At 42.7% G+C, this 14,207-nt stretch overlaps 1 protein-coding gene and 1 non-coding gene across 4 annotated transcripts in view; both read left to right on the top strand.

Moving 5' to 3' along the window:
• Positions 1-10,665, top strand: part of EIF4G2 (eukaryotic translation initiation factor 4 gamma 2) — a 50,899-nt gene extending 40,234 nt beyond the window's left edge. For 2 of the 3 annotated variants that reach the window (XM_057317264.1, XM_044380809.3), the window contains 21 exons: positions 958-1,084; positions 1,399-1,464; positions 2,111-2,251; positions 2,818-2,920; positions 3,675-3,806; positions 3,894-3,960; positions 4,047-4,198; positions 4,570-4,680; positions 4,858-4,941; positions 5,026-5,124; positions 5,388-5,529; positions 5,626-5,786; positions 6,140-6,253; positions 6,803-6,928; positions 7,077-7,181; positions 7,268-7,483; positions 7,580-7,838; positions 8,138-8,342; positions 8,464-8,675; positions 8,757-8,878; positions 9,838-10,665. In XM_057317264.1, coding sequence (XP_057173247.1) covers positions 958-1,084; positions 1,399-1,464; positions 2,111-2,251; positions 2,818-2,920; positions 3,675-3,806; positions 3,894-3,960; positions 4,047-4,198; positions 4,570-4,680; positions 4,858-4,941; positions 5,026-5,124; positions 5,388-5,529; positions 5,626-5,786; positions 6,140-6,253; positions 6,803-6,928; positions 7,077-7,181; positions 7,268-7,483; positions 7,580-7,838; positions 8,138-8,342; positions 8,464-8,675; positions 8,757-8,878; positions 9,838-9,903 — 2,810 coding nt within the window. In that variant the 3' untranslated portion in view covers positions 9,904-10,665. The remainder of the gene's footprint in view (positions 1-957; positions 1,085-1,398; positions 1,465-2,110; positions 2,252-2,817; positions 2,921-3,674; positions 3,807-3,893; positions 3,961-4,046; positions 4,199-4,569; positions 4,681-4,857; positions 4,942-5,025; positions 5,125-5,387; positions 5,530-5,625; positions 5,787-6,139; positions 6,254-6,802; positions 6,929-7,076; positions 7,182-7,267; positions 7,484-7,579; positions 7,839-8,137; positions 8,343-8,463; positions 8,676-8,756; positions 8,879-9,837) is intronic. The other variant, XM_057317265.1, reaches the window with a different exon arrangement.
• LOC113248992 (small nucleolar RNA SNORD97) lies at positions 6,306-6,449 on the top strand. Its single transcript, XR_003313667.1, has one exon. It is a non-coding gene; the product is annotated as a small nucleolar RNA SNORD97 (small nucleolar RNA).
• Positions 10,666-14,207: the final 3,542 nt, after the last annotated feature.

Genomic DNA, 14,207 nt, shown 5'->3' with positions numbered 1-14,207 from the left:
AGTCCCGGAGCCCGGCCTCCCGGCGGGGAGGTGGTATGTTGAGGCCCCGGTGCCGGCGGGGAGCGGTCCCCGCCTGGGACGGGAAAGGGGAGAGAAAACAAGAATTTGCGTTCTTTGGTCAGCTGGGAAGGGGACGGAGAGGCGGCTGTCAGTCCCTCGGGGATTTATGGGGAGGGAGGGGGGTCCGCTCGGAGGCGGCGGGTGGGAAGGAGGACGCCTTCCTGCCTGGAGAACAAAGAGCCGGGCGCTGGGCCGGCGGGGGCGGCCTCCGCTCGTCCCCACCGAGGCTTCCCCCAGCGGCTTCGCGGCGAGGCTGTCGGAAGCACTTCCTAGCTCCAGCCTGGGTGGGAGGAATCCACTGCTCTTTTGTTCCCAGGAAGGGGGAAAACGGGGCGGAGGTTCCTGCTGCCATGTTGTTGCCCGTGTCTTCCTCCTGCCGAGTGCCAGCCACTGTACACCCGTGTCCCTCTCGCATCTTCCCGGATGCTCTCCGTGCAGGGGAGTTGAAAGAATGGACAGTGAAGAAAACTGCTCGACAGTCTTTAGTTATTCCTTATCTAGTCCGCTGGGCTCTTCGTCGAGGCAGCGAGAGCTTAGGACGTTTTCCACATCATGTGCTCGTGTTGATGGAGTTAAGATTTTCTGTTACTGATCTCAGTGCTCAGTTCTCAAAGTAGAATGTGGCTCTTACAAAAGATTGATTAGCAGTCGGGATGTTATCCTGCTTCTTTGAAGGCTCTTTGCATCTTTGAACATAAAGGGAATTTCCAGGTGGCTAAACAAAATTTTACTGTCCATTTGTGTTTGAGTACATTCTATTTTAGTCTAAGGAGATCTGCAATGCAGTGAAAGTTCAATCAACTGCAGTGGCAGGATCTAAAATAAATTATAATTGAAGGAAGGTTTATAGATTCCTATGTTAGTAGTGTCTAATTTTGGTACTCTTTCTCATTCTAGGTTTTTCATTTCTCCCATCCTCTTCCCTCCCCACCCCATCCATTAATATTATTCTTTTGAAGATTCTTCGTTGTCAAGCCGCCAAAGTGGAGAGTGCGATCGCAGAAGGGGGTGCTTCTCGTTTCAGGTATGTGCGGATTTATTTTTGGCCGTTGTTAGGAAGAGGCTAATCATAAGATTAAAAAAATTACCACACCAAGTAATTCTGATTTAATGTGTTGCAAGTTTAACATATAATAGGCCATTTACTTTTTTTTTTTTTAAGTTCTTAAATTTTCATTATTTTCTGTTTGCCATATGGAGGGTAAATGTCCTTTCCATTAGGCTCAAGTTCGGTCTTCATCTGTGGTGTAATTTCTGAAATACAGAATAATTAGAAACCCGTTAGCCCTCTTAGATAATTGGCATACAGTTTTTTTAAAAAGTTTTTCTTTTAAATAGTGCTTCTTCGGGCGGAGGAGGAAGTAGGGGTGCACCTCAGCACTATCCCAAGACTGCTGGCAACAGGTATAGTAAGTGTGTAGTAACAGTGAGCTTTAGAAAGCAGATTTAGATTAACAGTCGTTCTCATGCTTAAGAGTACAGCAATAGATACCAGGATTCCTAATCATACTGGGCATGGTTTCTGCTACATAGCCTTAATTGAGAATATCAGCTCTTGATTGTTCGTTTGCTAAATCATCTGAATTAGGGCTCTCAGACTGCTATTTTATCCTCTTAACTCTTTGGATTATTTTCATTATTGCTATTTCTGAAATCAGCAATTATTATCAGCAGTTATCCATACTTATTGGTAGTAAAGCAGTATGCATGTGACATAGTCATAGGACATTAGAAGATGTTCTTAAGGTGTGGCTCTTGGAGCAGCAGCATTGGCATCATCTGAGAGATTATTAAAAATGCAAATTATCTGGCCCTTCCCCAGCTCCACTAAAACAGAAACTGGGGGTGGACCCAGCAGTCTGTTGAAACAAGCCCTTCAGGTGGTTCTGTTGCAGTTTGAGAAGCACTGATTGTGGGTTGCTTAGTTGTAAGGGAAGTTGAAAAAAATGTAAACTTCCTGTTCAGAAAGATGTCTGATCAGTATGACATTTGATATGTGTCAGTGCTAGGTTTTAAATTGTATTAATTATAAATCTTCCATTTTCACTAGCGAGTTCCTGGGGAAAACCCCAGGGCAAAACGCTCAGAAATGGATTCCTGCACGAAGCACTAGACGAGATGACAACTCCGCAGCAAACAACTCCGCAAATGAAAAAGAACGACATGATGCAATCTTCAGGAAAGTAAGAGGGTAAGTTTACAGATCGGTTTTGCCCTTTTACTAAAAGGAGGCGGGGAAGAATGGGTTGTCTATGTTTTTCTTGTGTATGTGCTATATTATCTAGAAGGCAATGTTCATGTCCAAAGTGTATATTTTAATAAATACCAGTGTTGGCAGTTTTATCTTAAATTGAAGATGGAAACATATAGGTATTTTGAGGCTTAAGAGTTGCTTGTAGTCATGGGATTAAAATCCACAAGCCTTTTGTCCTGATGTTTCCCATGCCTGGTGTGTAACCCACTGAAGCATGGAACATAATGGTCTTAGTTCCTGGATTTTAGTAAGGAGATTCTTGTTCTCTGGGTTTTGAGGTAGTGAGAGAGATAGTCAAACAGCTGGGGATTCCTAAGCAGGTACAGACAGGATCTAAATAATAGTGAGAGGTTTATTTTAACATATTCTTGGCTAGATGGGTAGGAGGATAGGTCTTAGATACTCAGTGATGGAAGAAAAAATCTTACATAATTTAAAAGTAGTTTTTCAACTCTGATTCTTTGTGTGTTGCCTGACACTTAGTGTGATTCCTTTCTCCCCAGCATACTAAATAAGCTTACTCCTGAAAAGTTTGACAAGCTATGCCTTGAGCTCCTCAATGTGGGTGTAGAGTCTAAACTCATCCTTAAAGGGGTCATACTGCTGGTAAGTTAAAAGTTAGCTTAACTGAAAGAGTAAAGTAGTTAAACCCAAGGTTTTTTCCGCACACTTGTATTGATGCTTAAAACTCAGGTGTGAGCTAGATACGTGTATCTTTGAATTGTGATGGTGATTTTTAAAAAGAACCACTAACTTTCAGCAGCATCAGACTTTGGAGGTGGGTGTTTATTTTTATATTGAAGTATAGTTTGACATACAATGTTACATTAGTTTCAGGTGTATAATATAGTGATTTGATAATTGGACACATTACACAGTGCTTACCGCAAGTATGGTTGTCCTCTGTCATAAAAGGTGCATTTTAAATTGTTCATACTAAAAAAAATACATGTTCATACTACGCTTGCAGAGTTAGGGGCCTAGCACAGGCTAGTCAGGTTTTGGGGTTTTATGTTGTTCTTTCTGTGGAAAGCCTATTTTGGTGTTGGAAATGAATCATAGACTAGTTGATAGTGAGATTCCAGTGTCCGTTTATAGTTTCAATATCCAAGATACTTTCAGCCCTTGGTGGTGGGGGATGACTCGTATGAGATCTGTACTATCTTCAAGCTAATATTTAAGCGCTTGTATTCTCCCAGGCTGTGTGCTAATCATTTTACATGTATATAAGGCCAAGATTTTGTCAGAAGGTTATCAAAAGATTTAAGATCCTTAAGACTTGCAAGGAAGTATTAAGTTAAAGCAAGGGTTCTTTCAAAAAGTTGTCATATTCAGTTTAAAAAAATGCCATTTTCTGCAGATTGTGGACAAAGCCCTAGAAGAGCCAAAGTATAGCTCCCTGTATGCTCAGCTATGTCTGCGATTGGCAGAAGATGCACCAAACTTTGATGGCCCAGCAGCAGAGGGTCAGCCAGGGCAGAAGCAAAGCACAGTAAGTACTGGTGTTTGCTTACTTACTTTAAAATTGATTTGAAAGATTTCATTAACAAAATCTGCCAAATGTCTTTGTTTCCTGTAGACATTCAGACGCCTCCTAATTTCCAAATTACAAGATGAATTTGAAAATCGAACCAGAAATGTTGATGGTGAGAGTTTATATTTGATACTTACGTAGTCTGTGTATTTTCAACTTTATTTTGAACGTTGACTTTTTTCTGCTGTGTATTTTCAGTCTATGATAAGCGTGAAAATCCCCTCCTCCCCGAGGAGGAGGAACAGAGAGCCATTGCTAAGATCAAGATGTTGGGGAACATCAAATTCATTGGAGAACTTGGAAAGCTTGATCTTATTCATGAATCTATCCTTCATAAGTGCATCAAAACAGTAAGTATGGGAATTAGGTTTAGATCAGTCACTGGGTACATCTTTATTTGGGGGAAAGTTCCATTATAATTGCTTCATGCCATCAGAAAATGTTGGTAGGCTCATTAAATAATTCAAAGGGCTAGCAAAACTTACTTAAATGTTATAAATAGGTACTTAAAGTACACAGTGCATTTTGTAAAGTGTGGGTAGAATTACCTGTCTCTGTTAAAATTGCGTAATTTGGAAGGATTTCTTCTATACACACCGAATAGTACTGTACTTAGTGCTGTATATGAGGGTGCTCTCCATCACTGCAAACATAAGGACAAGTGTTAGAACTATAAACCAAGTAAGATTTTGTCAACCTGTAGCATTTACTTCTTTGGTAGCTTTTGGAAAAGAAGAAGAGAGTCCAACTCAAAGATATGGGAGAGGATTTGGAGTGCCTCTGTCAGATAATGAGGACAGTGGGACCTAGATTAGACCACGAACGAGCCAAGGTATGTGTATTGCTGACAAAAATGGTATGAGTAGCTTGTCTTAATTTTATTTAAATGACTTGTTTTAGGTGATTGTCCTATTCTTGATTATAAACCAGGAAGTCTTAAAAGATTTAAATAACTGTATATATTTGCCATAGCAATTGTTTCTAATTAGGTATTTTTTTATTTTACTAGTCCTTAATGGATCAGTACTTTGCCCGAATGTGCTCCTTGATGTTAAGTAAGGAATTGCCAGCGAGGATTCGTTTCCTGCTGCAGGTGAAACTGATTTAAATATGCTGATAAGCTGATTTCTTCTCTTTGGGAATATTAAAAGTTACTAAAACTGTTTTTAAATTACAGGATACCGTAGAGTTGCGAGAACACCATTGGGTTCCTCGCAAGGCTTTTCTTGACAATGGACCAAAGACGATCAATCAAATCCGTCAAGATGCAGTAAAAGTAAGATGCTGGTGGTTTTTTTGTTTTTTAATCGAGTGTTTTTTAAGTTTATCAAACTGCGAAGATCTTGTTAACATTTGAGACTCCTCTTACTGGTGGAGCTTAATGTTTTTAGTTTCTTGTATAACATGGAAAGAAATTATATGTAGAAATTACATAATTAGCACTCTAGTAGCCTAGAAGTAGTTTTTCTCAGTATGACGATTTTAGTTTTATGTAAGGTAGTATCTAGAATCAGATGTTTATACACTTTATTTTTAAAGGATCTAGGAGTGTTTATTCCTGCTCCTATGGCTCAAGGGATGAGAAGTGACTTCTTTCTGGAGGGACCGTTCATGCCACCTAGGATGAAAATGGATAGGGACCCACTTGGAGGACTTGCTGATATGTTTGGACAAATGCCAGGTGATTTGACTGAAACTGTTACCAATTTAAAAAAAATTCAACATTTTAATAGTAGCAGAGTTGTAAAGAATTCTTTGTTCGTGTGTGTATTTTAAGGTAGCGGAATTGGTACTGGTCCAGGAGTTATCCAGGATAGATTTTCACCCACCATGGGGCGTCATCGCTCGAATCAACTGTTCAATGGCCATGGGGGACACATCATGCCTCCCACACAGTCGCAGTTTGGAGAGATGGGAGGCAAGTTCATGAAAAGCCAGGTATGAAAACATTGAGAATTCTTAAGTAACAAGTATCAAATGCAGGAATGTGAATTACTTTTTGCTTTTTTAAAACAAATATTTTAGGGTCATGTGTGTTTTTCTAAACCAAATTTATATCTGACAGTTAACTTAAAACTGGGTAAGATGCTTATCCTTAATATTAATAAAATCACAGCACTTTATTTGACAGTTAGTCTAGATTTTTATTCTTCCCTTGTTTCATCTTTTACTTCCTCTGGGCAAATTCAGTTTAAACTTTCCTTGTGGCTTGGCTCATCCCTTTGGTACTTGATTACCATAATTTGTGGACCCCTTTTTATCTAGACTTTCTTTCTCCCTTTCTAAAATAGGGGCTAAGCCAGCTCTACCATAACCAGAGTCAGGGACTCTTATCCCAGCTGCAAGGACAGTCGAAGGATATGCCACCTCGGTTTTCTAAGAAAGGACAGCTTAATGCAGATGAGGTACATTCGCCTATGTTACTTCTATGCCAAAGTTTGTCAATTTAGAAATCTACTGCCCGATGATTATAAATAAGACGCGTTATTAAGAGGACTTAATGCTGGAGCTCTTCACCTTCTTCTTTCTTTTCTGTACTTCCTTTTTCTTTCTTTGGATGTCCAGCGTCCTGTGAGCGAAGATTATGAGATATGAGGGCAAGTCTCTTAAAGTCTTCAGTTAGAGCAAAGAAAATGGTTGTCAAGATTTTGATTGTGATTTTCCTGTAAATAAACTGATTTTCTGGTTTTTAACATTTCAGTGATGCATCTCCTAGGAGAATTCTAGTACAAATACAAAATTTGTAACAGTATCTTATTTTTGTGTGGGTCAGATCTTTAGTTTTCTTGCCTGAAGTTATGTTAACATGGAGCAACTTTTTCAGCCATCAGTTCTCAAATTTCTGCCTTAGGTTCTAGGATGTTTGTATGCTGATTTAGTAATTGTAGGATGTTGGATCTAATGTTTGCCAACTGCATGGTGTCGATTTTGTTTTGATTTGTTTTCAATCCTAGATTAGCCTGAGGCCTGCTCAGTCGTTCCTAATGAATAAAAATCAAGTGCCAAAGCTTCAGCCCCAGATAACTATGATTCCTCCTAGTGCACAACCACCACGCACTCAAACACCGCCTCTGGGACAGGTATGACTGTAGTATGACAACATTTTCTCTTGTTAGAGTACTTTGGAAGATTTTTTTAGTGTCTGTCTTTTAACTTGATGAGTTGTTTTTTGTTTTGTTTTTTAGTTAAACATTCGTACCTGGTTTTTGTGTTTTTGGTTTTTTTTAGACACCTCAGCTTGGTCTCAAAACTAATCCACCACTTATCCAGGAAAAGCCTGCTAAGACCAGTAAAAAGCCACCACCATCAAAGGAAGAACTACTTAAACTAACTGTAAGTTTCAAATAATCACAGTCTAATTCACGGAGTCTATCTGAGATGGGAAAACACTAAAGATACTTGGATTGTGTTCTTTTCAGGAAACTGTTGTGACTGAGTATCTAAATAGTGGGAATGCAAATGAAGCTGTCAGTGGCGTAAGAGAAATGAGGGCTCCTAAACACTTTCTTCCTGAAATGTTAAGCAAAGTAATTATCCTGTCACTAGATAGAAGTGATGAAGATAAAGAAAAAGCAAGTTCTCTGATCAGTTTGCTCAAACAGGAAGGGATAGCCACAAGTGACAACTTCATGCAGGTACAACACTTGTCTGATTCTGTGAGGGGTTTTTTTGTTTTTTTTTTTTGCATTCCTATTTTGAGAGCTAATAAACTGTTACCTATTCCTTCAAAGGCTTTCCTGAATGTATTGGACCAGTGCCCCAAACTGGAGGTTGACATCCCCTTGGTGAAATCATATTTAGCACAGTTTGCAGCTCGTGCCATCATTTCAGAGCTGGTGAGCATTTCAGAACTAGCTCAACCACTGGAAAGTGGCACCCATTTTCCTCTCTTCTTACTTTGTCTTCAGCAGTTAGCTAAATTACAAGATCGAGAATGGTTAACAGAACTTTTTCAACAAAGCAAGGTCAATATGCAGAAAATGCTCCCAGGTAAGAGAATGCTGGGGACTTTGTTATTTTGTTTTGAATAGTAAGTCTAGAGAGGCTTAGTACCTTGAGTGGATTTATGTAAATCATCACACTGTGTGATGATCCTGTCCAGATAGTGATAAGCATCACCTTTTATAACAAGTGATTGATTTACTAACTTCATTTGATCCTTTGCTGGGTTCTTTATTCTTCTACATTAGTCTCATACATTTGGGAAATAATTTGTGAAGCTGTTCTCTAGACAGGCCAACTGGCTAAAATGAACAGCCTGATGATGGAGATGGTTTTTGTCTCTTCAGAAATTGATCAGAATAAGGACCGCATGTTGGAGATTTTGGAAGGAAAGGGACTGAGTTTCTTATTCCCACTTCTCAAATTGGAGAAGGAACTGTTGAAGCAGATAAAGTTGGATCCATCCCCTCAAACGATATATAAATGGATTAAAGATAACATCTCCCCCAAACTTCATGTAGATAAAGGATTTGTGAACATCTTAATGACTAGGTAAGATAAAGTCCAGAGTTCATGCTTTATATTAGAAAAAGGTCTAAAGCAAGGACTAAGAATTATCTTTCTTGAGCTGGAAAATGTTGCTTTTGGATTCTAACAAGATCTTTCTTTGCAGCTTCTTACAGTATATTTCTAGTGAAGTAAACCCACCCAGTGATGAGACAGATTCTTCCTCTGCTCCTTCCAAAGAACAGTTAGAGCAGGAGAAACAACTGCTGCTTTCTTTCAAGCCGGTAATGCAGAAGTTCCTTCATGACCACGTTGACCTGCAAGTCAGTGCCCTGTATGCTCTTCAGGTGCACTGCTACAACAGCAACTTCCCCAAAGGTGAGCGGGAGGAGGGCGGGTGAGCGGGCGCGGCATCTGCCAGCAGCGCACTGGATCATGGGATTGCATGTTGTCTTGTAGGCATGTTACTCCGCTTTTTTGTTCACTTTTATGACATGGAAATTATTGAAGAAGAAGCTTTCTTGGCTTGGAAAGAAGATATAACCCAAGAGTTTCCTGGGAAAGGCAAGGCTTTGTTCCAGGTAAATCTTTAGTTAGAGGAATTTTAGTCTGCTTTTTTCAATTTACTTGGTATTTTGTGTCCTGTATTTGTTTTAAAGGTTCTTCCTTAGATGCTTGGTGTTATCTGTACCTCTCCTCCTGCACTGTTAGAAGCTGCGGTAAAGTAGGCAGTTAGCACAGGGACGTAAAGCCGTGAAGTGATGAAAGGCTTCAGTCTAGTGATAGGTAAGGGGTTATTGATGGCTAGCATTTTGTAGAAAGCTGCTTACAAAGGTTGAATGATGGCGTAAGATTGGATTTAAGCTTTTTTTTTAAAAAAGGAGAGATTGCTTCTGATTTTTCACACCTTAATTTTAGATCTTACAGAGTGGACTTCTAGCCCTAGGGGAAGAACTTCATACTTCTGGGGATTTTAAAACCACAGTACATATATCACACACAGTGGTTTAAAAGCAGGTTTCAGAGTTCGATTTAGTGGGTCTGTGGTTTCCCAGGGGACCAGGGTTTGAGAAATACTGGTCTCTAGTGTCTTTTTGTGAGGAACATCCATGAAGCATTTACCATTAGCCCTGTCCTTGGGGAATCTGCTTGGGCAGTTTCGGAGCAGGGCTGCAAGTCTACATTAGGAACCATTCTCCCCTCTTTCCCCATTCCTGCTAAACCTGTCTTAGGTTCGGGAGGAGCCCGTCCCGCTCAGAAATGAGCCTGAGCGGTAACGGAGTAGTGTCACGGACCGACGCCCGGGCTCCCTGGCTGTAAAACTGCTTCCCAAATCCAACTGCCCACACCTTTTACAATAACTTGTAGCCGACAGTATCAGCAGTATGGTCTGAAGGCTGCTGCAGTCATGAAAGGGATCTGCTACCTAAAACTTGTCTCCTTCGGTGGGTTTGCCAGCTCAATCCTAAATCAAGACTATTGGGTAGAGTTTTTGTATCTTCTGTAAGTGCGGCTTAATTCTGTGGAATGACATTCACAGGTGAATCAGTGGCTAACCTGGCTAGAAACTGCTGAAGAAGAAGAGTCCGAGGAAGAAGCTGACTAAAGAACCAGCCAAAGCCTTAAATTGTGCAAAACATACTGTTGCTATGACGTAACTGCATCTGACCTAACCACTGCGAAAATTCATTCCGCTGTAATGTTTTCACAATATTTAAAGCAGAAGCACGTCAGTTAGGATTTCCTTCTGCATAAGGTTTTTTTTGTAGTGTAATGTCTTAATCATAGTCTACCATCAAATATTTTAGGAGTATCTTTAATGTTTAGATAGTATATTAGCAGCATGCAATAATTACATCCTAAGTTCTCAAGCAGAGGCAGTCTATTGCAAGGACCTTCTTTGCTGCCAGTTATCATAGGCTGTTTTAAGTTAGAAAACTGAATAGCAACACTGAATACTGTAGAAATGCACTTTGCTCAGTAATACTTGAGTTGTTGCAATATTTGATTATCCATTTGGTTGTTACAGAAAAATTCTTAACTGTAATTGATGGTTGTTGCCGTAATAGTATATTGCCTGTATTTCTACCTCTAGTAATGGGCTTTATGTGCTAGATTTTAATATCCTTGAGCCTGGGCAAGTGCACAAGTCTTTTTAAAAGAAACATGGTTTACTTGCACAAAACTGATCAGTTTTGAGAGATCGTTAATGCCCTTGAAGTGGTTTTGTGGGTGTGAAACAAATGGTGAGAATTTGAATTGGTCCCTCTTATTATAGTATTGAAATTAAGTCTACTTAATTTATCAAGTCATGTTCATGCCCTGATTTTATATACTTGTATCTATCAATAAACATTGTGATACTTGATAGAGTTGTGTGTGACTTTTACGTAGCAGCCACAAATTTATGAAGAATTACTCTCTTAGATTTTGAAGATTCAGAGGTCTCATGAATTTAGATGCGTAGCAACAAACTTTACATTTGCCTAGGTAGATTTCTAAGTCAAAACACCAGCCTTGGTCTACACTGCCCTACAGCTGATCTAGTCGGCGCTCCTGGCCTTATCCAACACCCTGTTAATCTGATGAAATTTCCTGCAACTTTTGCCTTTGCTCATTCTGCTCCTGCCTCCCGGGACATGCCATGCATTCCTCCCTCACCCCCCATAGCTAGAGGACTGCCCCCCTCCCCGAGTCTGGGTTGAAAAGTCAGGTTAATTAGTAAGGGCCCCACCGTCTGTCTGCCCTCTTGAAAAACTTAACAACACATCCTTGCTCTGCCTCTTACCCTTTTACACACTGCCACATCCGCCGGTGAGACTTACTGCATGTTTATATCTGACTCCCTCCAGCATGTGAGATTGAAGTGTTCTGTTCACTGCTGTTTACCCAGCACCTTTTAGAACAGGACTTACACACAGTAAGCATATTTATTGAACCAAATCACAAATTTATCCTACATGGCAGGATCTGGCCATAGAAGGAAGTAGCGGAAGGAATCCAAGAGTTAAGAGAGCATTCATCCCTACTACTACTACTGAGCAGTGTGAGCTAGGCAAGATACTCTGCCTCATTCCTCTGAGTTGATTTCTTTTGAAAATGGGGCTAAGGCCATGATCACTAAAGGCAATATAAATGTCCCTAGCAAGAGAGCCTCGTAGGTAAGAAGGCCTTTGATACATGTGAATTCTTGCTCTACCTTCTCAGTAGCTTTTCCAACTCAGGAAGAGCTGCTTCCATCCTGAGCTGCCAATCAGATAAATCCAAGGGGCCTTTCTCAGTCTTCACCAACCTATCAAAAGCATTCAACAGCTGGTTATTTCTTACCTTCAGGCTTCTTAAGGCTTGGCTCTAGCCTGCCTCATGCATGTTACTGTTTCCTGCTCCCCACCCCCCAGCCCTCCTTCCCAACTGGTCCACACATTCTGTCCATCTTCCATGATTACTATCTGAAGCCCTTGACTTCAACCCCATCCCCATTGTACCACCCTAGTCCAGGCCCCACTGTCTCATGCCAGAGCTATTGCAATGACTTAAGGGTCATCCTCCAGTTCATGTTGCTCTCCTTCCAGTCCCTTCTTCACATCAGTGGTTCTAAAGCTCTGGTCCTTCCTCTGCCCTTCAGTGGCCCCAAGTTTTCCTCCGAAGAAAATTCAAATTCCTTAATTTAATAGTGGAGTTAGCTGCTGTTGGCCCCTTTACATTTTCCCCCCTTCCGTCTCCTGTCTGTGGGCCTCTCATAGGCTGTTTTCCTCTTCCTGGAACATGGCTCTCCTTAACTCTTTACACCTCTCCGTCCATCTAGCTTATTCTTACTCATCCCTTCAGGTATTAGCATAAATGCCCCACGTTTGGAAAACTTGCCTTCTGCCAAGATTGAGGAGTTTGGACCAATCAAGAGCTCTTGGTTGCAAAGAGAAACATACTGCGGACAAACTATAAATTTATTGGCATCCCGTTTAAGGGATGCAAAGGAAGCCCAGAGAAGCAGGCTTAGAAATGAAGGGGGAAGAAGGGACACTGGGTAGCTTGAACCACAGAACTTGCCTGGCTAGGGCAGTGCTGTGAGCATCCCCATCGAACCCCCGAGCCTTCTGTGCTGGGACACCAGGTCCAGGTGCAGAGCCTCAGGCAGAAGCCCCCAGCGGCCTGGGCTTGGATCTCTGTGCTCACCTGTTGCTGCCTTTGCTTTAGTAGAGCACCAGTCGGCCTTTGCAGCCCCTGCTGTGTCAGGCAGGCGCTGACCCCACAAAGACCGACCTTGTAGGAGGGAAGGAAGAACTCTGGAAGGGAACTTGGGTAGACAGCCAAAACAGTTGTCTGCTGTGAGGCCTCTCTACTCCAGCTCCCAATCTAGCACTTACCACGCTGCCTTGTGACCACCTGCTTACTGCCTGACTTTCCACACTGTGCTGAGAAGCGCTCCTGGGGGCGGGGGTGGGGGGTGGGGAGGGAGTGTCTCGTTCATTCCTGTTCCCAGGGCTTAACACAGTGCTGGACACAAGTACCAATAAATAGGTATGGAATGCAACAATGAATTCGGGTTTTGTGGAACCTGAATTTTCTATAATTGGGGCATGAGGAAGAAGGTCCAATTAGAAGGCAAGCCTGTCCACTGTGGTGCTAACCAGCTGAAGTTTGCCTGAAGCCTTCGGTCTGTTGCAGAGGAGTGAGCTGGACACCACTATGCGGCTCACAGAGTCTTGAATCCTTACTGGGTTGGTGAAGAGTCCACATACAAATTCTTTGAGGTTATCCTATTGATCCATTCCATAAAGCTCTCAGAAGAAATCCTGACACTCAGTGGATCACCAAACCAGTCCACAAGCACAGGGAGATGCGGGGGGGGGGGGGGGGGGGTCCTGCAGGCTGCAAGAGCCAAGTTCCACCGCACTACTGGTTCTCGCTGAGCGGCCTGGAGAAGACGCGATACTCTCCAGCTCCAGCGTTACTGCTGATGTAAGTAATGTTTGTAGAGTTATTACCTAATAAACAATTGAGGACAGTTAAAAAAATTAAAAAGGTGCAACTCAAAGAATACAAACTATAAACTTGGGGTCAGGGTCCAGATAGATCCCTGTGTAAGAGGCCGGTTTCGGACTTAACCTCATTGACTACAGGGCAACTCTAGGAAGAAGTGACTGTAGGTGATACCCTAAGCACAATAATTCTTGTCCCGTTCTGTACCAGACCTGCTTCCAATCCGATTACAAAGCACAGCTCCCCACATGTATTCATTCAGACGTTCGGAAGTGAGCACCTGATCACCGCGGGCCTTGTGCTCCGCCGGGACCCAGCAGGAGTAAGACACCATCGCTCCTCCCCACAAGCGCCCACGGGCCAGCGGGGGAGATGGCCAGGAGTGGAGCATGCTGCCATGGGCAGGTGATGGGCCGCCCGAGCCCAGAGGAGGACACTCGCTGGAAAAGCTGGGACTTCAAGGAAGAGTCACTCCTGACGAGCGTTTGCGGGAGGGCTCTCCAGGCAGAGGCAGGGAACCCGGCATCACCTTCCTTCTGGCTCCGCAGAGCCCCCATCTCCCTTCTCTGCAGAGCCCACCGACACTTCTGAGGGGACATCGGCTGGAGGTGGCAGAGCACGGCAGCTTCGGGTACCAGCTCTGTGATGGGGCCAGGAAGACGGAGACTCCCAAAGCTCCCTCACCTCACTAGATTTAGAGACAGCCTTCCAGGGGTGTCCTCCAAGGAAACCCCGGGCTCTGGTCAAGGAGATGTCTGAGCACAGGGCAGGGAGGAGCAGAAAGAGGACCCTGAAGCCATACAGGCTGCCCAGACCCCTAGACTGTCCTCCCACCCCCACCTCGGCTGGGGTTAGTCCCACAGGAGGGGTCAGAATCACAATCGGGCTTCCTGTCTCCATCGCGCCCTCTGCAGGGCTCCCAGGAGAAGA

The sequence above is a fragment of the Ursus arctos genome, unplaced genomic scaffold (assembly GCF_023065955.2).
Source record: "Ursus arctos isolate Adak ecotype North America unplaced genomic scaffold, UrsArc2.0 scaffold_23, whole genome shotgun sequence".
NCBI classification, from domain to species: domain Eukaryota; kingdom Metazoa; phylum Chordata; class Mammalia; order Carnivora; family Ursidae; genus Ursus; species Ursus arctos.
Note: the sequence above shows the minus strand (reverse complement) of the source record. Positions and strands in the feature narration are given on the sequence as shown.